Below are 23,868 nucleotides of genomic sequence, written 5' to 3' on the forward strand. Positions count from 1 at the left end.
GGCGGTCAGGAATTTTTCGAAACACTTAAGCCAGTGAGTAAACTTGGTGGATGAGTCCGCCTCCCGATGATCTAAGTCCAGGCATGCTGGTGTGAGGATCTTCTCCATTATAAAAATTTTGTTAATAAAATTGATGCGCTATCAATTACTCATAAAAGACTGAGAGTTAAGAGAGTAACTAAAGGCTTTTATTAACAAAAGAATGAAGGTCTGCCTCGAGTGGTCGACCGGTCCAGAAATACAAAGGGCTGGGGAGCAGTCACCTTTATACTAGGACTTGTGGGAGGAGTCAGCCGAGGCATGTCCAGGCATGTACACAGTGGAATACAAACAGTGGTTTACCACACCCTTAAAGGTACATACACTACAAACGGGACCCCCGATTGCACTTTAACCCTTTAAGTGTGGAAGTCCCTGAGACTTTCACTCCAGGTGAAAGCAGGTCGGCAGCTGTTGGGAAGGACGAATAGGCCCTCTAAGGTAAGAAATAAAGAAAGAATTTGTATTTGTACAATGCCTTTCATGACCTCAGGACGTCCCAAAGCACTTTACAGACAATTAAGTACTTTTGAAGTGTAGTCACTTGTAATGTAGGAAATGCAGCAGCTAATTTGTGCACAGCAAGGTCCCACAGACAACGATGTGATAATGACCAGACAATCTTTTTCAGTGATGTTGATTGAGGGATAAATATTTTCCAGGACACCAGGGAGAACTCCCCTGCTCTGCTTTGAAGTAGTGCCATGGGATCTTTTATGTCCACCTCAGAGGGCAGACGGGGCATCGTTTTAACTTCTCATCTGAAAGACGGCACCTCCGACAGTGCAGCACTCCCTCAGTACTGCACTGAAGTGTCAGTCCAGATTTTGTGTTGAAGTCCCTGGAGTGGGATTTGAACCCACGACCTGCTAACTCAGAGGTGAGAATGGTAAACGAAAATCATTCCTTTGCAGGGCCAGGAGGAGCTGGGTGCTTATCCAGCCCCACAAGGAAAGTTACTACCTGCCCTGCCCCAGACTCCCCACCCCACCCCACCCTCTTCCCTCCCGTGAGAACTCCCAAAACACCCTCACCACGACTTTCCTGTTTGCTGGTGAGCCTTGCTTTGATGCTGGCCAGCTGCTTCTGTCTGCCTGAACTTCATTCAGCATTGTAAGCAGTGTAGATGGAAGCATAAAATTACAAAGAGATATTAATAGTTTAAGTGAATGGGCAAAACTGTGGCAAATGGATTTCAATGTAGGCAAATGTGAGGTCATCCACTTTGGAACTATAATGGATAGAACAGTGTATTTTCTAAATGGTGAAAAGTTAGTAACAGTGGAGGTCCAAAGAGAATTGGGGGTCCATGTACAAAGATCATTAAAATGTCATGGACAGGTACAGAAAATAATGAAAAAGGCTACTGGTATACTGGCCTTTATATCTAGAGGACTAGCATACAAGGGGATATAAGTCATGCTACAGCTATACAAAGCCCTGGTTAGACCACACCTGGAGTACTGTGAGCAGTTCTGGGCACCACACCTTAGGAAGGATATATTGGCCTTGGAGGGAGTGCAGCTTAGATTTACCAGAATGCTACCCGGACTCCAAGGGTTAAATTACGAGGCGAGATTACACAAACTAGGGTTGTATTCCCTGCAATTTAGATGCTTAAGGGGTGATTTGATCGAAGTTTTCAAGATATTAAGGAGAACTGATAGAGGAGATAGAGAGAAACTATTTCTGCTGGTTGGGGAATCTTTGACTAGGGGGCATAGCCTAAAAATTAGAGCCAGGCCTTTCAGGAGTGAAGTTAGGAAATACTTCTTCACACAAAGGGTGGGAGAAGTTTGGCATTCTTTTCCAGAAACAGCAATTGATGCTAGATCAATTGTTAATTTAAATCTGAGCATGATAGATTTTTGTTACATAGGATATACGGCACAGAAACAGGCCATTTGGCCCAACCTGTCCCTGCCGGTGTTTATGCTCCACTCGAGCCTCCTCCTGTCTTTCCTCATCTAAATCTATCAGCATAACCCTCTATTCCCTCCTCTCTCATAAGCTTATCCAGCCTCCCCTTAAATACATCTATATTATTCGCCTCAACCACTCCCTGTGGTAGCGAGATCCACATTCTCACCACTCTTTGGGTAAAGAAGTTTCTTCTGAATTCCCTATTTGATTTCTTGGTGACTATCTTATATTGATGGCCTCTAGTTATGCTCTTCCCCACAAGTGGAAACATTCTCTCTGTATCCACTCTATCAAAACCTTTCATAATTTTAAAGACCTCTATTCGGTCACCCCTCAGCCTTCTTTTTTCAAAAAGAAAAGAGACCCAGCCTCTTCATCCTTTCCTGATAGCTATATACCCTCGCATTTCTGGTATCATCCTTGTAAATCTTCTCTGCACCCTCTCCAGTGCCTCTATATCCTTTTTATAATATGGCGACCAGAACTGTATGCAGTACTCTTGTGTGGTCTAACCAAGGTTCGATAAATGTTTAGCATAACTTCCTTACTTTTCAATTCTATCCTTCTAGAAATAAACCCTAGTGCTTAGTTTGCTTTATTTATGGCCTTGCTAACCTGTGTCACAACTTTTTAGTGATTTGTGTATTAGTACTCCGAGATCCCTTTGTTCCTCTACCCGACCCAGACTCGCACTCTCCAAGTAATAAGTGACCTCCCTATTATTCCTACCAAAATGTAATACCTTGTAGGAGTCTACGTACTCCTAGCAAAAAATACTGAACTCGGAGAGGTTCAACAGAAAAGGTTTAATTCTTGAGACTGCATGTTGAACACAAAATGGCGTCAGAGCCTACACCAAGCATGACTGCCTTTCATCAGTCCATAGTTTCGACTGCTCCTCCCCCGCTCTGGGCTTAACTATGTTGCAGTTCGAGTTTCTTAAAGGTGTGATCCTTCTTAAAGGCATGACGCCTGACTTATAGTCTACGGACCGAAAAGCGGATTGTGTCCTTTCTGTGGTCGGTACGCCACACAGCTCCCCCCAGAATCCACTAGTAGGGAGTGTACGAACTGGCGTGGCGGCTTGATGGCACGGCCGGAACGGCTCTTGGCGGTTGGTGTCGGGAGCGGGGCGGTCGGACGCGTCGGGCTCTTAGGCGGTCTGCCCCACGGTGGGGGTTGGCCCACTTGAACGGGTTCGTCGGGCTCTAGGTGCGCCAGCTTGAGCCGGTCGACCGACACCTTGTCAGTTCTGCCGCCCACTTCGAGGAGGAAGAATTTGTTCCCCGTCTGGAGTATCTTGTAGGGTCCATCGTATGCGGGCCGTAGAGGTCCTCGGTGGGCGTCATGGCGCACAAAAACAAATTTGGCCATGTGCAGCCTAGGTGGTACGCGGGTTGCTGGTTCGCCGTGCCAGCCGGTGGGTACCGGAGCGAACTGTTGTGCTCGGTTGGCGAAAGCGCGGCGTTGCTGGTCAGCCAACCAGGGGGTCGTGGCGGTGGGCAGGAACTCTCCGGGTACGCGCAGCGGCTGGCCGTACATGAGTTCCGCCGCCGAGGCTTGCAGGTCTTCCTTGACCGCGGAGCGTGGGCCAAGTAGCACCCACGGGAGGCGGTCGATCCAAGCCTCGTCCTCGAGGCTGGCGCGGAGGGACGCCTTCATGGACCTGTGGAATCGCTCGCACAGTCCGTTGGCTTGGGGGTGGTAAGCCGTGGTGCGGTGAACAGCCACCCCGAGGTTTCGGGCGATGGCGGCCCACAGATCAGAGGTGAACTGCGGGCCTCTATCCGACATCATGTCGGAGGGGACGCCGAACCGAGCGACCCAGGTACCGATGAACGCCATCGCGATGTCAGCGGTGGTGGTGGACGTCAGTGGAATGGCCTCGGGCCAGCGGGTGGTATGGTCCACGATTGTCAGCAGGTGCGTGTGACCTTGTGATGGCGGCAGGGGGCCGACGAGGTCGATGTGGACGTGGTCAAACCTTCTTTCTGGCAAGGTGAACTCCTCGAGTGGGGCTTTGACGTGCTGGTGGATTTTGGCACGCTGGCAAGCTATGCAGGATCTGGAGCAGACGCGCACATCTTTGCGCAGGCCGAGCCAGACAAATCGGTTGGCCACCAGTCTAATGGACGCGCGGGTGCCGGGGTGTGAGAGGCCGTGGACGATGTCGAACACCCGTTTTCACCAGGACGCCGGGACTACGGGGCGGGGTTGCGCCAAGGAGGTGTCGCATTTGACTGTGACGGCGGACGGGCCGCAGGCGACGTCGGTCAGTCGCAGCCCTGGGACGGTTGTGGGCGCGGACAGCAGATCGGGGTCGGTGCGTTGCTCCGCTGCCAGTTGAGCATAGTCCACTGCCAGGTGGGCGCCGTGGATGGCGGGGCGGGATAGGCAGTCGGCCACCACGTTGTCTCGACCGGAGACGTGCCGGATGTCCGTGGTGAATTCGGACACCGCGGCGAGCTGGCGTTGTTGCCTGGCTGACCACGGGTCTGCAGATTTCGCAATCGCGAATGTCAGGGGTTTGTGGTCGACAAACGCGGTGCAGGGGCGACCCTCCAGAAGAAATCTAAAATGGCGCACTGCCAGGTACAGTGCGAGGAGCTCGTGGTCAAAGGCACTTTATTTGGCCTCCGGGGGGCGCAGTTGGCGGCTGAAAAAGGCCAGCGGTTACCAGGCCCCGTCGACCCACTGTTCATACACGGCGCCGACCGCATGGTCGGAGGCGTCCGTGGTGAGGGCCACCCTGGCATTGGGCTGTGGGTGAGCGAGCATGGTGGCGTCGGCGAGCGCCGTTTTGGTCGAGTCGAAAGCGGTCAACATGTCCGCCGACCACTCGATCGCCATTCTGTCTTTCTTACTCCGGAGGGCTTCGTATAGGGGCCGCATGAGGGAGGCCGCTCCGGGAATGAAGTGGTTGTAAAAGTTGATCATCCCCAAGAACTCCTGGAGGCCTTTGATGGTGGTAGGCCGGGGGAACTGCTGGACGGCTTGCACCTTGGCGGGCAGGGGAATGGCTCCGTCCTGCGTGATGTGGTGGCCGAGGAATTCGATCCTGCTGAGGCTGAATTGGCACTTGGCTGGGCTGATGATGAGCCCGTGCTCACTGAGCCGCTGGAACAGGGTGCGGAGGTGCTCGATGTGTTCCTGCTTGGAGGAACTAGCTACCAGGATGTCATCCAGGTAGACAAAGAGGAACTTCAGGTCCCGGAGGACCGAGTCCATGAGCCGCTGGAAGGCCTGGGCCGTGTTTTTGAGGCCGAAGGGCATTCGGAGGAACTCGAATAGCCCAAAAGGGGTGATTATGGCCGTCTTGGGAACGTCCGTGGGGTGGACTGGCACCTGATGGTAACCGCGCACCAGGTCGACTTTGGAGAAGACTGAGCGGCCGGCCAGTCTAGCCGAGAAGTCTTGAATGTGCGGTATGGGGTACCGATCCGGCGTGGTGGCGTCGTTTAGGCGCCGGTAGTCCCCGCAGGGGCGCCATCCCCCGTCGGGTTTGGTGACGATGTGGAGTGGGGAGGCCCAGGGGCTGTTGGAGCGGCGGATGATGCCGAGCTGTTCCAATGTGGCGAACTCGGCCCGCGCGATCTCCAGCTTGGCCGGGTCCAGCCTGTGGGCGTGGGCATACACCGGTGGGCCTGTGGTGGGGATGAAGTGTTCTACCCCGTGCTTAGCAACTTTCGCGGAGAAGGTCGGGTTGGTGAGGGCTGGGAACTCAGCCAGGAGTGCTGAGTAGTCATCCGTTGAGCGGGCGCGGCACTGCCACACCATTTCGGCGGGTTGGGGGGGGTGCCATGGCGCCCGGGATAGGTGACATGGTGTTCATGTCCACGAGGCGGCGCCGAGGCATGTCGACCAACAGGCCGTGGGCGCACAGGAAATCCGCACCGAGGAGTGGGGAGAGCACCTTGGTGGTGATAAACTCCCAGTGGTAGCGGCGGCCTGCGAGGTCGATGGTGACGGTGCAGGTGCCGTATGTCCGGATGTCGATGCCGTTGGCGGCAACCAGCGCAGGGCCGCGGCCGCCTCGCTGGATCTCGAGGGCGGACGCGGGGATGATGCTGCGCTGCGCGCCCGTGTCGCATAGGAAACGGCGTCCGGAGGCGCTGTCCGTAACGTACAGCAGCGCGCCTGCTTGCCCCACGGCCATCGTGTAGGCCGATGTGGGGGCGGTTGGAAACGTGCAGGGATGGCTGCAGCGGCGTGCCCGTGCGCCAAACCGGGTATGAAAGTAGCAGTAGCCCTGAGTCGGAGGGCTTGGGGGACGTGGGGGCCTGGGGGGCCTCGTGGCCGAGCTGTGTGGCCGCGCGATAGAGGGTGGAGCGCGCGCCGACGCTACGGAGGCCAGGTCGGGGGTGACGGCGTGGTTGGAGCCGGTGGACAGGAGCTTATCGGCTTCGTCGGCCAGGACCTCGAGGTCCGTGAGGCTGGACGCCACGATCGCCGGGCGGATGCTGGGAGGTAGTTGGCGGATAAAGAGCGTGCGGAAGAGGGAGCCGGGCGGCTTCTCGTCGGTCAGAGCAAGCATGTGTGAGAGCAAGTCTGACGGCGTGGAGTCACCGAGGCCCGGGCGGTCGAGGAGGTGGCAGTTGCGCAAAAATTGGGAGGCTGTGAATTTTTTAAGGAGCACGGCCTTGAGATGTGCGTACTTGCCTTCCTCCGAAGGGTTTTGTAGTGTTGTCCAGACTTTCATGATTGTGGAGCTGCCCAGGGAGGCGAGGAGGTAGTCGTACATCGTTGCGTCGGCAGTGATGCCGCGGAGTCGGAATTGCGATTTGGCTTGAAGGAACCAGGCGGTGGCTAGGTTCTCCCAGAACTCCGGCAGCTTCACAGAAACTGCGTTTGTGTCAGCCATGGTTACGCTTAGGAGTCGTCCTGAGCGTCGGGGTCACCAATGTAGGAGTCTACGTACTCCTAGCAAAAAATACTGAACTCGGAGAGGTTCAACAGAAAAGGTTTAATTCTTGAGACTGCATGTTGAACACAAAATGGCGTCAGAGCCTACACCAAGCATGACTGCCTTTCATCAGTCCACAGCTTCGACTGCTCCTCCCCCGCTCTGGGCTTAACTATGTGCAGATCGAGTTTCTTAAAGGTGTGATCCTTCTTAAAGGCATGACGCCTGATTTATAGTCTACGGACCGAAAAGCAGATTGTGTCCTTTCTGTGGTCGGTATGCCACAACCTCACATTTATCTGTGTTGAGCTTCATTTGTCAATTATATGTCCATTCTGCAAGTTTATTAATGTCCTCCTGTAATTTGTTGCAGTCCTCCTCAGTATTAACTATCCCCCCGCCCCAATTTGGTGTCATCTGCAAATTTAGAAATTGTGTTTTTGATTCCAAAGTCTAAATCATTAATATAAATTGTGAACAGCAGTGGTCCCAGCACTGATCCTTGTGGAACACCACTACCCACCTTCTGCCACTGTGAATAGCTATCCTTTACTCCTGCTCTCTGCTTTCTGTCCTAAGTGCCCAGTTATTGCATCCTTTATAATAGATTCCAGCATTTTCCCAACTACTGATGTGAGGCTAACAGGTCTGTAGTTCCCCGTTTTCTCTCTCCCTCCTTTCTTAAATAGCGGGGTTACATTTGCTATCCTCCAATCTGCAGGAACCGTTCCAGAATCTATAGAATTTTGGAAGATGACAACCAATGCGTCCACTATCCCAATGGACACCTCTTTCAAATCCCTAGGATGTAGGTCATCTGGTCCTTGGGATTTATCGACTTTTAGTCCCATTAATTTTGCTAGTACTGGTTTTTTTTACTAATAATAATTTCTTTAAGTTCCTCATTCTCGCCACACCCTTGGTTTTCTCGTATTTCTGGGAGGTTTTTTGTGAAGCCATTTCCTCATTCCCCATTATAAATTCTCCCATCTCTGACTGTAAAGGACCTACATTTACCTACTTAATGTATACCTCTTTCCTTACCCTCAATTGTTCCCTTATGGCTTTATTCATCCATGGAGTCTCATTAGTGTTTAATTTGTTCTTTTCTTTTAGTAGAATATAATGTTCCTGCACTCTGTTGAACGCCGTTTAAAATGTTTCCCATTGCTGTTCTACATCATTGTTTGCCAATATTGTTGCCCATTTTATTTTCCCAAGTTCTATTCTCAGCCCCTCAAAATCAGCTTTTCTCCAATCTATTAACCTGGTTTTCATTGTGCTTACGTCCTTCTCAATTACCATCTTAAAGCGTATTATATTATGGTCACTATTTCCTAGATGTTCCCCTACTTTTACTTCTCTTATCTGCTCTGGTTCATTCCCCATTATTAGATCTAATAATGAATCCTCCCTTGTTGGGCTTTTTAAATATTGGTTTAGAAAGGAGTCCTGTAGACATTGTAGGAATTCCATTCCTTTATCCCCTTTACCTACTTCTTCTGTCCAATTAATATTGGGGTAGCTGAAATCTCCCATGATTATTATTCTGTTTTTTTACTAATTTCCCTAAACTGTCTGTATATTTCTTCCTCCATCTCCCTTCCACTATTAGGTGGTACGTAGATGACGCCTATTAGTGTGATTGATCCTTTATTATCTTCTATTTCTATCCATATGGATTCTATTTTTGTCTTGCTGATAGCTGCATCACTTTTTCTACTGCCATTAGGTTATTCCTAATAAGTACAGCTACTCCACCTCCCCTTTTTCCCTCTCTATCTTTTCTAAATATGTTATACCCTGGAATATTTAATTCCCAATCCTGACTTTTCTGTAGTTATGTCTCAGTAATCCCTACTATGCAACGCATGATTGCCTCCAGCTCCCCTGTTTTATTACGGACACTGTGTGCATTGCTGTACAGACGGTTTAACTCATTTTTAACCAAATGTATTAAAGGATATGGGATAAAGGCGGATATATGGAGTTAGGTTGCAGATCAGCTATGATCTCATTGAATGGCGGAGCTGGCTCAAGGGTTTAAATGGCCTACTCCTGTTCCTATGGACTGAATTTTTATCTTGGAGCCGTGATGGGTGTGGGGGGCTGTGGATCGTGTCAGGAACCCAGAAATTGGAGAGGCTTTTTAATGAAGCCACTGCAATTGAATCAGACTTCCAGGATTCCCGACCAATTAACTGGAGCGGGTCCGATGACATCACTGATGGCTCTACTTCAGCTGAGCTATTTAAAGGAGCAATGCACAGATGTCAGTTGAAGGCTGGTGGAGGTGGAAGCCAGATTGTGACAGAGAGGAACTGTTTGCGCTACAACACTTCGACAATACTAAATCTTAATTATGCAGAGTCAAAGGCAGAAGACAGCCCAGAGATTTAGTGATGCCTCCTTGGAGATATTACTCCAAGGAGCCAGGGCCCACAGGGACATCCTCTACCCTGCTGATGGGAGGAAGAGGCCAGCGTCACTGACAAAAAATGCATGGCTGGAGAGTGCAGGAGAGCAGCAGGAGAATTGTTCAAAGGGCATGGATCCAGTGTAGGAAACATTTTAACAACCTCATGAGGTCAGGAAAGGTGAGTAAAATGACACATTGCCCTACGTCCTGATGTGCCTGTCACCCCAACCCCCTCACTGCCTTCCCAAGTCTACTCCTGCACGTCATTCCTCACACCAACCTACTTTGCAGGTGCACCCATCCCTCACTGTCTTTGCCCTTACTCACATCCCCATCTGACCATCCACCACTGACAGTCACCCGCCCCCCCCCCCATTTTAGTACAATGTTATGCCTCTCCCTCATTGTCACTCTCAACAGATATTGCCCATCCATCCCTTACACTCATTCCATTTCTCTCACTCAAAGGTCTCTGGTTTCCCTCCTTGCAGGAGAAGAGAGCGCAGAACACGTGGAAGAAGCAGTGAACCGGTGGAGACCCACAAATCACCACACCGCTGACTTCAGCAGAAGAGCAGGCCCTGGAACTGAGCTGCATTGCGGAGCTACTGGCGGTGGGAGCTGGAGAGAGGAGGACCTCCCAGCAACCTGGTGACAGAATTAAATATCATGCAGCCACATGACATACAACAGTCACTCATGGTGACTTGATGTCATCAGCCAGTGAAATATGATCATGTGCATAATGGTAAATTAAAACATATTAGAACAGTTCCAATTCATGTCTTTACTCACTCACATACCCATCAAGTGCCCCACCCCCCCCCCGCACTGTCCAGCCAGAGGAGGAAGACGGCTCCTCAGAGGAGTTCGCAGTCTCTGAGGGTATACTGTCGCACAACCCATGCACACCCAGCACCAGCACAGATACACACACGTCGGTGGGTCCAGTAAGAGGGAGTAGTGTTGTCATCTGGTGTCTCACAGATCACATGTGAGCAAGAGCAGATGGTGGAGGCAGGGACAGCAGTGGCAAATCCTCGTCGGAGGGGGCAGGACGCTCCAAGCAATGCTCAGCTGGATACAGGTGCTGAACCTCAAGGGCCATCGACAAACAGGATGATTCTTGAGGAGCAGCAAAAAATACAGGAGGCTCTGGCAGCTTTTCCAGCTGCAATGTGCTCAATTGTAGGGAGAATGGAGGAGTCCATCTAGAACATAAGCAGCACGATATCGCACGCGATGGCTACGATGTGCTCTTCCATGGAAAGGTGGCCACCTGCATGGAGCATCAAATGTGCCAGTCGAACGAGTGCATGCTTGCTGTGAACAACAGCTTGCAGACTCTGATTGCAGCCATATCCAGGATGGATAGAAACCTAGAGTTGGCCGTTCATCGCCCCACTGATGTGCAGCAAGGTGCTCTCCAGCTCCTTGCTAGCAGGGAAATGCAGGTAGGCCATGAGAGGGATGATGGTGAGCGGGGACATGGAAGTGGGGGCTCTGCTCAAAGCGCTCACACTTCTCCCCCGTTGTCCCCTCTCAGTCAGAGCCCCATATGCTGCCTCGGATCCCGATGGCCGAGTCTGCTCCTGCCGCAGGAGGAGCAGTCTTTGGCGGGGCCCTCACAAGTTCCAAAACCCAGAGGACGTCCGCCAAAAGTGTCAAAGCAGCCACAGCAGGGTAATGAGCAGCCTGCCTCTACCTCTGCTGAAGCCACAAGGGTTGCACGGTGTAGGAGTTGTAGAAAAAGAAAGAAGACACCATTGTAGACACACAAGGGTATACACATGGGTGTGTTATAAAATGGTTACATTTCTGTTAAAGTTATGAGTGACATTAAACTATTTCTTTGCACCACTTTCCTCTCCGGTCAATTTTTGCCTGCTGCCTGGCAAATGGCCTTGTCAGTTGGAGTGAATTGTAAGACATTACTTAACCTCGAGCTGTGAGTGCATATGACAGGGATGGTTTGGTCATTTTAGGACTGCTTTGTGGCGTTGGGGGTTGGGGGGGGAAGTTGGTTCAGCATCTGGGTTCCATGTGGGTGCTCTGGTGCAACTTAATTAAATCAGGCCATTATGAGGCCATCCCGGGCCTCCTGGGCAGCAATATGCACCACTGCTGGTGCCATGTCCACTTCAGATTCCTCCTCGTCCTCCTCGTGTTCCTCCCGTTCCTACCTCATTTTCCTCCTCCTCTGAAGAGGCCTTGCTCTTCCTGCATCTCCAATCCTCGCTGCTGCGCTGTGTTGTGCAGAGCACAGCATACGATGATCATTCTGGAGACCCTGGCTGGTGCGTATTGAAGGGCTCCTCCAGATCTGTCCAGGCATCTGAATCGCATCTTCAGCATCCTGATTGCTTGCTCTATGACACATCTCGTCGTCATGTGGCTTTGATTGTAGCGTTCTTCGGCTTCATTGCTTGGTCTCCTCAAGGGTGTCATCAGCCATGTCTTCCCTTGTGTCCAAGCAGCCAGCCGGTAAGTCTGGACGAGAGTGCGAAAAGCTGAGGGAGGGTGGACTGGCGCAGGATGAATGAGTCATGACAGCTCCCTAGAATCTAGCACACACATGCATGGTGATCTTTTTATGGTTGCTGACGAACTGCACATTGAGGGAGTGGAAGCCCTTATGGTTCACGAACACTCCTGGGTGATGTGGGGGTGCCTTGATGACCACATTGTGCAGTCGATGATGCCGTCGATGATGCCCTGCACCTGTGGGAAGCCAGCCGGAGCCGCAAAGCTGAACGCCTGTTCAGGCTGACTGGCTTCATCAGTGGCAAAGTGTACATAAGTGCCTGACTTGTCAAACATGGCATTGGTCACCTGGGTGATGCATTTGTTGGCAGCCAACTGCAAGATCCTGCAAATGTCTCCTGCAGATCCCTAGAAGGAGCCTGAGGGCGGTGGTGACTTTGAAAGCCACTGTTAATGTGTGTCCACCAGGTTCACTTGGCAGCAGGTCTTCTTCCAGCAGGCTACAAATGTCTGCCACGACCTGAGGCGATAGCCTGAGCCGCCTAAGGCACTGCTGTTCAGTCATGTCCAGGAAGCTGATCCTCTGCCTATATACCCTGTGTTGGGGGTATCGCCTCCTGCGAGTTACACCCCTGTGCTCATCCCCTCTGTCCTGTGGAGCGGCAGGTTGGTGAGGAGAAGGCTGCTGCTCCTGTTGGTGTTGTTGCTGCTGGGGCTCATCTTGGTCCTCATGAGGTCCAAGGTGAAACAGCATAAGCGGCACCCATGCTGATCTGATATATTCCAGGTAAAGTGGAGATCAGAGGCACAATCCTCCAATATAGTGAGAGTGACTTCCAAAGTTGTAGAATTCGCCTGCAAATTCCCGAAAGCAAACTCTTAGCACAAGTGGTGTCAGCAAGAGCCTTTCCCTTAGGCAAGGAAGCAGGTGTGAGATGTGAGTATTTGTGATTTATTTTAACTGTCAATTGTTCAACTCCCACAGTGGCCACTCTGCTCTCACCTTACTTTCACTTGCGAGGTTAAGCAAGCCCGGGAATCCTGTCGACAGCCAGTAAAAGCTGCAACATCAAGTAAAGAAGGCTGTTAATAGCCTCTTAATGAGCTCTAAACCGCTTTAATTAGGTCACCTGCCTCTTCCAAGCGGGTCCCTGGCACGCTGCCTGACTCGCCCCAGTTATAGGCAGAAGGTAGCAGGTTGAAGCCAGCTTCCCGACGCACATTTCAGCGCTTTTAACAGCCCACCCACTCACAAACCTGCACTATCTTCAAAGTAAAAATTCAGCCCTATGTTCCTATGAGGTGAGGGAATGGTTGAGCAAATTAACAGCTGTGGAGGTATCATGGTGAATGGCATGACAAAAGCCAGGCAGTGGGAGTTTGGAAGTTCCAGAGGAAAGGCAATTGCAAGTGGGTAGGGAATTGTGGGTGGTGAGAGATACAAGGACGTGGTCAGAGATAGCCTTGCCGGTGATTGAGACCATGGGAGTACAGAGACCACAGAAGATGGCGAGGTAACTGCAGAAAGTTAATGGGCATTTAAACCTCACAGCCATTGAAAAATTTTGTGTTGATTTCTCATTTCTCAAAGGAACTAGAAGCACAGAAACAGGAGTAGGCGATTCAGTCCATCGAGCCTGTTCTGCAATTCAACAGCCTTTGCTCCATATTCCTTGATACCTTTACCTAACAAAAATCTATCGATCTCAGTCTTGAAAATTTCAACTGACCTCCAGCATCCACAAACTTTTGGAGGAGCAAGTTCCACATTTCTACTAACTTGTGTGTGAAAAAGTGTTTCCTCATTTCCTAACTGTGCTAGCTCTAATTTTAAGTTTATGCCCTTTGGTTCTGGCTTCCCCCACCAGAGGAAATCTTTCTCTGTGTCTACCCTATCAAATCCCTTTATCATTGTAAAGACCACGATTAGATCACCCTTCAATCTGCTTAACTCAAGGAATATAAGTTTATGCAACCTGTCCTCGTAATGTAACTGTTTCAGTCCCAGTATCATTCTGGTGAATCTGCAATGTACCTTCTCCAAAGCCAATAGATCCTTCCTGAGGTACGGTGCCCAGAACTGAACGCAGTGCTCCAGTTGGAGTTTGACCGAAGCATCACTTCCTTACTTCTGAATTCCATCCCCCTTGAGATAAAGGCCAACATTTCATGAGCCTTTTTGATTACTTTTTAGATCTGTGCACTAGCTTTTAGTAATTTGTGCACATGGACACCTACATCTCTTTGCTCTACCACACCTCCTAGACTCACACCATTAATCTGGTTCAACAAAAGCTCAAATTGTTAATTTGTTTCCATATCACACATTGTAGTTAAATTGTATTAAGTGCTTTTTTTACATCTTTAAAGTGTACAAATAACTGATCTTTTTTGCCAAGTTTTCTCCCCATCTCTCCTCTCATGAGGATGTTACCTTCTGCAGGGATACCACTCTACAAATGCTGGTCGCTCTCAACTACCTCAGCCAAGTAGCCTTGGTAGTGAGTGTCAGTGTGCTATTCGACCATGGAGATGACCACAGCCAAACCCCAGCTTGTCATATCCTGATATGAACACACACTGTGGCTTACTGGACAGTGATCAACAGTAGCCGAATTTCCCCCTCCCTATCGTAGGGGCACCAAGGTGGTTGCACCCCTAATTTCATCCCAGCTGGGGTGTTCAAACCTGGGACTTTCCAATCTGGATGGCTCAACAATTTAACTGGATCAACTTGCTGAGACACTGCGAACTCCTGGATTCCAATAGTATGATTACTCACTGCGTTCCAGAAGCTGATAGTATTAATAAAATAACTATGTAATGTCATTAACTGCTAAATCTGTGGCTATTAAATTGCAGCAATGGTGGAAGATAATGGGGGAGAAATTCAGTAGCGCCCAGGAAGGGGCACTAACATTTGAGAAGTTGGAGGTTTCGCGCCAGGCGCTAATCAATCTCGCTGCCCGCTAAAATTCAGTCACAGCACTCAAAGAATGCAGGGCGGCGCTAAATCAGGTGCTAATGGCATAGGTGAGTGGCGTTAGGCTCCAAGCGATAATGAATATGAGATGTTGTGTAATCGGAAGTGAGCATTGGCGCAGGCGACTTCCAGCCATTAAAGGGCAGGGTCACTGGAGTCTGCACACCAGCCCCCCAGTGATTCGGGGAGTGCAGAACGGTGATCTGCTGTGGGATGAAATACAAAGTCATTTGACGGGCCGCGACACTCCGGGGACAAAGCAGCCTTTATTTGGCCGCAGATACATCCTGCGCTCTCTGCCACTCATAACTGACCTTTGGAACGGAAATTCCTTGACAGCTGGGGCGCATCCCTTTAAGTAGCGGCCCGCCAGCTGGCTGATTCACGCCTCCACTCCCTGGCGCTGTCGGCTTTGCAGATCAGGCGCCCAGTGAGCGTTACCCGCTCACTGACATCACAATCTGCATGGCGAAAGGGACCGAGGCACTAACTGTTATGTGGGGCCGGCGAATTTGCCGTGCGGCGCGGGATTCGCCCCATCGCGGTGCTACTACCTGAGCACCCCATTAGCGCCCCTGCCAGGCGTTAACTGGGGGCGCTAACGTACTGAATTTCACCCCAATGTCTTTTATGAAACAAATTCTTGAAAAATATCCTTATTAAAATTGTAAACTTTTCCTCTGTCACGTATTAGATTTAGAATCCCTTACCAGGCCTGCAACTCTGCAAAGGTAGCCTTGATCTTCTTTACAGAAGCATCCATTTCCTCTTTGATCAGGAGTTGGTATCTGACCAACGAGACGGTGCATCGCTGCAGGTCTTTCACCGATTTTTCAATGCTCGTACCTATTTTGAGAAACACAAACTTCAGTATCATCATTAGGTAGTTTAATAATATCTTTCCTATTTTGCAGGGTAATTATAAATTGCGTCCATAACCAGCCAGCGTGACTGCAGGATTACAGTGAGTGTAACTCTCCACACTAGCATTGGCCACCATTCTGAGCAGGCACATGAACAGCCCTTTAATTATCAGGGTAACTGCATCGATGCAAGTGAGAGTAATTAATTTTTTTTATTGAACAACTGTACTGATAACCGTCATCAGGAGGAAATTTGTATCACAAGTCTGGCTTGGATTCAGAGGTGAGAGGAAGGTTTTCTTATTCAGTCCATCAAGTAGTAGCCTCCCTGAAGTTAAACTTAATAATGGCCTTCAGTTAAAATTAAGGTATACATTGTACATTTAGTAATTCCATAGCGATCAGCCCATTTTAAAACAACTTGTTTCACTTTGGCTTTAATTACAATACTTCTTTTTACATACCAGTGATATCTGTCCACAATGCAGTGTTGCAGCCCAAATACCTTTTCATTACAAGCTTAAATTCTGTGGTTTATATTTTCTTGGGTCTCTGTGGTATAGTGGGGACAGTTGGTAAATAAGTGCCCTAGAGTATATCTTTAACTGGTGGTATTGAATTAATTTAAATTAATTAAAGGGGTAAGTCATGCCAGGAGAGCCCAATCCTGTGTTATGCTCCTCTTGCTCTATGTGGGAATTCAGGGACGCTGCCAGTGTCCCTGACGACCATGTGTGCCAGAAATGCATCCAGCTGCAGCTACTAACGGGCCGTATTGAGGCGCTGGAGCTGCGGATGGATAGGTTGTGGAGCATTCACGATGCTGAGAGGGTCATGGATTACACGATTGATGAGTTGGTCACGCCGCAGGGTAGGGCTGCACAGGCAGAAGGGAAATGGGTGACCACCAGGCGGAGCAATAGAAGCAGGCAGGTAGTGCAGGGGACCCCTGTGGCCATCCCCCTTTCAAATTGGATACTGTTGAGGGGGATGACTCACCAGGGGAAGGCAGCAGCAGACAACTTCCTGACACCAGGGGTGCTTCTGCTGCTCAGGAAGGGAGGAAAAAGAGTGGGCGAGCAATAGTGGTAGGGGATTCTATCGTAAGGGGAACAGATAGGCGTTTCTGTGGCTGTAGACGTGACTCCAGGATGGTTTGTTGCCTCCCTGGTGCCAGGGTCAAGGATGTCACTGAACGGCTGCAGGGCATTCTGAAGGGGGAGGGTGAACAGGCAGAGGTCATGGTTCACATTGGGACCAGTGACATAGATAGGAAGAGGGATGAGGTCCTGCAGCAAGAACTTAGGGAGCTAGGTAGCAGATTAAAGAGTAGGACCTCAAAGGTTGTAATCTCTGGATTACTCCCGGTGCCACGTGCTAGTGAGTATAGGAATAGGAGGATAGAGCAGAAGAATGCGTGGCTAAAGAGTTGGTGCAGGAGGGAGGGCTTTAGTTTCCTGGCTCACTGGGCCTGCTTCTGGGGAAGGTGGGACTTGTACAAGTCGGACGGGTTGCACCTGAACCAGAGCGGGACATATATCCTTGCGGAGAGGGTTGCTAGCACTATTTGGGGGGGTTTAAACTAAAATGGCAGGGGGTTGGGAACCTGAGCAGGGAGACAGAGGAAAGGAAAACAGGGATAACAGCAAAAGATAGGAAGGAGAAAAACAAAAGTGGCAGTCAGAGAAATCAACAGTTTAAATCAAACATGGCCACAGTAAATAATAATTCTAATAGGTCTAAGAGCGTTAAAAAAACAAGCCTGAAGGCTTTGTGTCTTAATGCGAGGAGCATTTGTAATAAGGTGGATGAATTGGCTGCGCAAATAGAGGTAAACGATTATGATTTGGTTGGGATTACGGAAACATGGCTCAAGGATGGCCAAGACTGGGAACTCAACATCCAGGGGTATTCGATATTCAGGAAAGATAGGCAAAAAGGAAAGGGAGGTGGGGTAGCATTACTGGTTAAAGAAGGGATTAACACAATTGTAATGAAGGATATTAGCTCTGATGATGTGGAATCTGTATGGGTAGAATTGAGAAATACTAAGGGGAAAAAAACATTAGTGGGAGTGGTATATAGACCTCCAAACAGTAAGGCGGAGGTTGGGGATGGCATTAAAAGGGAAATTAAAGAAGCGTGCAATAAGGGCACAGCAGTCATCATGATTGACTTTAATCTACATATAGATTGGGCCAACCAAATTAGTAACAATACTGTGGAGGAGGAATTCCTGGAGTGTTTACGGGATGGTTTCCTGGACCAATATGTCGAGGAACCAACCAGAGATCAGGCCATCTTAGACTGGGTACCATGTAACGAGAAAGGATTAATTAGCAATCTTGTTGTACGAGGCCCCTTGGGTCGGAACGATCATAATATGATCGAATTCTTCATTAAGATGGAGAATGAAGTAGTTGACTCAGAGACAAGGGTCCTCAATTTAAATAAAGGAAACTACGATGGTCTGAGGAGCGAGTTGGGTAGGATTGATTGGGGAATGGCACTCAAAGGGTTGACGGTGGATAGGCAATGGCAAACATTCAAAGACCGAATGGATGAGCTACAGAATTTGTTCATCCAAGTTTGGCATAAAAATAAAACAAAAAAGGTGACTCAACCGTGGCTAACAAGGGAAATTAGGGATAGAATAAGATCCAAGGAGAGGACATATAAATTGGCCAGAAAAAGCAATAATCCTGAGGATTGGGAGCAGTTTAGGATTCAACAAAGGAGGACAAAGGGATTAATTAAGAAAGGGAAAATAGAATATGAGAGTAAGCTATCAGGCAACATAAAAACTGACTGTAAAAGGTTTTATAGATATGTGAAGAGAAAAAGATTGGTGAAGTCAAGCGTAGGTCCCTTGCAGTCAGAATCAGGGGAATTTATAATGGGGAACAAAGAAATGGCAGACCAAATAAATACATATTTTGGTTCTGTCTTCACAAAGGAGAACACAAATAACCTCCCAGAGATGCCGGGGAACATAGGGTCTAATGAAAGGGTGGAACTGAAAGAAATCAGTATTTGTAGGGAAATGGTGTTAGGAAAATTGATAGGACTGAAGGCCGATAAATCCCCAGGGCCTGATAATCTACATCCAAGAGTACTTAAGGAAGTGGCCCTAGAAATAGTAGATGCATTGCTGGTCATCTTCCAGAACTCGATAGACTCTGGAACAATACCCTTGGATTGGAGGGTAGCTAATGTTACCCCACTATTCAAAAAAGGTGGTAGAGAAAATGCGGGGAATTATAGACCGGTAAGCCTGACATCGGTAGTGGGGAAAATGCTAGAGTATTATAAAAGATGTAATGGCAGAGCACTTGGAAAGCAGTGACAGGATCGGACAAAGTCAACATGGATTTACAAAAGGTAAATCATGCTTGACTAATCTACTGGAATTTTTTGAGGATGTAACTGGTAAAATAGATAAGGGAGAACCAGTGGATGTGGTGTATTTGGACTTTCAGAAGGCTTTCGATAAGGTCCCACATAAGAGATTAGCGTGCAAAATTAAGGCACATGGGATTGGGGGAAAGGTATTGACTTGGATAGAGAACTGGTTGGCGGACAGAAAGCAAAGAGTTGGAATAAACGGGTCGTTTTCCGAGTGGCAGGCAGTGACTAGTGGGGTACCGCAAGGATCGGTCCTAGGACCCCAGCTGTTCACAATATATATTAATGATCTGGACGAGGGAATTGGATGTAATATCTCCAAATTTGCAGACGACACAAAGCTGGGTGGGAGGGTAAGCTGTGAGGAGGATGTCGTGAAACTCCAGCACGATTTGGACAGGTTGGGTGATTGGGCAGAAACATGGCAAATGCACTATAATGTGGATAAATGTGAGGTTATCCACTTTGGTGGCAAAAACAGGAAGGCAGATTATTATTTGAATGGCAATAGATTGGGAGAAGGGGAAGTGCAAAGAGACCTGGGTGTTATTGTGCACCAGTCGCTGAAGGTAAGCATGCAGGTGCAGCAGGCGGTTAAGAAGGCAAATGGTATGTTAGCCTTCGTAGCAAAAGGGTTCGAGTACAGGAACAAGGATGTCTTGCTACAGTTGTACAGGGCCTTGGTGAGACCGCACCTTGAGCATTGTGTGCAGTTTTGGTCACCTTACCTGAGGAAGGACGTTCTTGCCATGGAGGGAGTGCAGCGAAGATTCACCAGGCTGATACCTGGGATGGCAGGAATGACGTAGGAGGAGAGATTGTGTCGATTGGGCTTATACTCACTGGAGTTTAGAAGATTGAGAGGGGATCTCATCGAAACCTATAAAATGCTGTCAGGTCTGGACAGACTAGATGCAGGAAGGATGTTTCGGATGGCCGGGGAGTCCAGAACCAGTGGTCATAGTCTAAGGATAAGGGGTAAGCCATTTAGGACTGAAATGAGGAGGAATTTCTTCACCCAGAGAGTGGTGAACCTGTGGAATTCTCTGCCACAGAGGGCGGTGGAGGCCAGTTCATTAAATATATTCAAGAAAGAGTTGGATATATTTCTTGAGGCTAAAGGGATCAAGGGATATGGGGAGAAGGCAGGGACAGGGTACTGAATTTGGATGATCAGCCATGATCTCACTGAATGGCGGAGCAGGCTCGAAGGGCTGAATGGCCTACTCCTGCTCCTATCTTCTATGTTTCTATGTTAACAGATAATTTCAACAACTGTACTGATAACCGTCATCAGGAGGAAATTTGTATCGCAAGTCTGGCTTGGATTCAGAGGTGAGAGGAAGGTTTTCTTATTCAGTCCATCAAGTAGTAGCCTCCCTGAAGTTAAACTTAATAATGGCCTTCAGTTAAAATTAAGGTATACATTGTACATTTAGTAATTCCATAGCGATCAGCCCATTTTAAAACAACTTGTTTCACTTTGGCTTTAATTACTATACTTCTTTTTACATACCAGTGATATCTGTCCACAATGCAGTGTTGCAGCCCAAATACCAAGATTCCTCTTTGTAATATTTTGTGCTTTTATTTAACTCGGGAAAACTACTTTGAAGTAAATTTAGCCTGGAGCTGCCACTTTGTTTCGGTTATACTGAACCATGTGACTGTACTGAACCATGTGACTGTTTACATAGCATACTGGGCTGGATGGGCAGGCACCGATCTGTAACAAACCATCCCATTGGTTCAATTAATGTAACAGAATGGGAGAATCAAAAATCATATTTATTTAATCAACTGGATAATAATGTAAAAGCACTTTCTCCATAGGTATTCAATTTCTTTAAAAAAAATCCATTCCCCACTGACAAACTTTGATTTGTTTGCATTCATTTATTAATTCATTCCCCCTCCTTTCTGTGGTCTCCATGGTCCCTGCCAGCGCCATTCTACCACCTGCCAGTAGGGGGTGTGTGAGAGCGGATTGTTGTCTTACAACGAAGGGCCCGGTTTCTGTACCAGGGTACAATGTGAGGTAACTCCAATACACAACCCCACTATACAGCTCTCTTAGTGCTGCAAACTTAATGCAGCAGTTAAAGTATCTTGCCAAGAATTTCTGCTTTGCAAACCAGACATCTCTGCATGGCATTTTGAGTTTTGTTTAAAGTAATGATATCCAGATAAATCCCTATAAGTTTTCACATTTACATTTTGAAGCTATTCGAAAAGTTGATTATTATGTGAATTATTTAACAGACCCACACGGGTATGGTCACTTTGCCACCCTCTCCGCAGAGCTTCTCATTTACATTCTGGCTTGCAAGCTCAAAATTCTTGACCACAAGTGTTCCTTTAAGAAAAGGAACAAGCACAATAAATACTCAGAAGGATATTATCTGGGCTGCATGCTGAGTTCGAAAGTTAGCAACTAATCTCTTGGTTTCGCTTCCCCCTCAGTATTTCATAAAACTCTTGGCTCTGGACTCTGCAGCTGCACTCAGGGTTTTGGCATTATTTAGTAACAGCTATTTCTTTGAGGACCTTTCACTGTGAACGGCTTTGCTCAATGGGCCCTGTAAAACTGATGGCTGCCGAGTCACATCTGGAGGTGGTCAGCAACGTTCAATTCAGTTCAATTCAATTCAATTTTTATTTGTCATATATGCAGCAGACGTGTGTACTGCACAATGATTTTTACGAGTCCTCCCAACATTGGAATAAATATGGCATAACAATGATAAAATACTAATAGAAATACAGTAATAATAAATAAAACAACAGTAATAAATAATAATAAATTATACGTTCATGAGTCTTATGGCCTAGGGGTAGAATTATTCTACAGCATAAGCTAAGCTGAGATCATTGGGTCCATTTTTCCAGCAATCATTCATCAGTATGGAGCAGGCTTCAGAGCCTGGGACAATACTATTATTTTCCAATAAATGCAGAGTTTTATTCCCTCCACAAAATCCCGTTCAGAAGATTTACTCGACCCTCCTTTTCTTCACCACGCAACCATTTACATAGAATTCAACAGAATGTACAGCACAGAAACAAGCCATTCGGCCCAACTGGTCTATGCCGGTGTTTATGCTCCACATGAGCCTTCACTCAGGTTGCCAACTCTGGTTGGGGGCAATCCTGGAGTTTTGATCACGTGACATTCTGACCATGTGATGCCCAATCATGTGACATCTGTTCACATAACTTCTACAAATGTTACTGCATTTACCTTATAAAGGTTGGGTCGGCTGTAGTTGAGTATGTTTGCTCGTGACTTTGGGCCAGCAGCCATTGTGTGACAAGTTCCAAGAACCAGGAGGCCATCCATGAGCAGGTGAAGAGGGGAGACCGAGTGCTGGGAAGAGGGGAGACTGAGGGCGGGGGAGAAGGGACACAAGGGGCGGGGAAGAAGGGACACAGGGGGCGGGGAAGAGGGGACACAGGGGGCGGGGAAGAGGGGACACAGGGGGCGGGGAAGAGGGGACACAGGGGGCGAGGAAGAGGGGAGACCAGGGGCGAGGAAGAGGGGAGACCGGGGGCAGGTAAGAGGGGAGACCGGGGGCGGGTAAGAGGGGACACAGGGGGCGAGGAAGAGGGGAGACCGGGGGCGGGGAAGAGGGGAGACTGAGGGCGGGTAAGAGGGGACACAGGGGGCGAGGAAGAGGGGAGACCGGGGGCGAGGAAGAGGGGAGACCGGGGGCAGGTAAGAGGGGAGACCGGGGGCGGGTAAGAGGGGACACAGGGGGCGAGGAAGAGGGGAGACCGGGGGCGAGGAAGAGGGGAGACCGGGGGCAGGTAAGAGGGGAGACCGGGGGCGGGTAAGAGGGGACACAGGGGGCAAGGAAGAGGGGAGACCGGGGGCGGGGAAGAGGGGAGACTGAGGGCGGGTAAGAGGGGACACAGGGGGCGAGGAAGAGGGGAGACCGGGGGCGGGGAAGAGGGGAGGCCGAGGGCGGGAAGAGGGGAGACCGAGGGCGGGGAAGAAGGGAGACCCAGGGCGGGGAAGAGGGGAGACTGAGGGCGGGAAGAGGGGAGACTGGGGGGGGCGGGGAAGAGGGGAGACTGGGGGCGGGGAAGAGGGGAGATCAAGGGCGGGGAAGAGGGGAGACCGAGGGCGGGGAAGAGGGGAGACCGAGGGCGAGGAAGAGGGGAGACTGGGGGGGTGGGGAAGAGGGGAGACCGAGGGCGGGAAGAGGGGAGACTGGGGGGGTGGGAAAGAGGGAAAGAGGGGAGACCGGGGGCGGGGAAGAGGGGAGACTGGGGGACGGGAAGAGGGGAGACTGGGGGGGGGTGGAGAAGAGGGGAGAACGAGGGTGGGGAAGAGGGGAGACCGAGGGCGGGGAAGAGGGGAGACCGAAAGCGGGGAGACCGAGGGCGGGGAAGAGGGGAGGCCGAGGGCGGGGAAGAGGGGAGACCGAGGGCGGGGAAGAGGGGAGGCCGAGGGCGGGGAAGAGGGGAGGCCGAGGGCGGGGAAGAGGGGAGACTGAGGGCGGGGAAGAGGGGAGACCGAAAGCGGGGAAGAGGGGAGACCGAAAGCGGGGAGACCGAGGGCGGGGAAGAGGGGAGGCCGAGGGCGGGGAAGAGGGGAGACCGAGGGCGGGGAAGAGGGGAGGCCGAGGGCGGGGAAGAGGGGAGGCCGAGGGCGGGGAAGAGGGGAGGCCGAGGGCGGGGAAGAGGGGAGACTGAGGGCGGGGAAGAGGGGAGGCCAAGGGCGGGGAAGAGGGGAGACCAGGGGCGGGGAAGAGGGGAGACCAGGGGCGGGAAGAGGGGAGACCAGGGGCGGGAAGAGGGGAGACCGAGGGTGGGGAAGAGGGGAGACCGAGGGCGGGGAAGAGGG

At 49.8% G+C, this 23,868-nt stretch overlaps 1 protein-coding gene across 1 annotated transcript in view; it reads right to left on the bottom strand.

The window, feature by feature from the left end:
- Positions 1–23,868, bottom strand: part of LOC147120195 (SPATS2-like protein) — a 390,413-nt gene that overhangs the window by 175,967 nt on the left and 190,578 nt on the right. The window contains exon 7 of the mRNA XM_085985783.1: positions 15,462–15,597. Within this exon, the coding sequence (XP_085841909.1) occupies positions 15,462–15,597 (136 nt within the window). The remainder of the gene's footprint in view (positions 1–15,461; positions 15,598–23,868) is intronic.

The sequence above is a fragment of the Somniosus microcephalus genome, chromosome 4 (genome assembly GCF_052327205.1).
Source record: "Somniosus microcephalus isolate GS21.2 chromosome 4, FLI_Smic_1.0, whole genome shotgun sequence".
Lineage (NCBI taxonomy): Eukaryota > Metazoa > Chordata > Chondrichthyes > Squaliformes > Somniosidae > Somniosus > Somniosus microcephalus.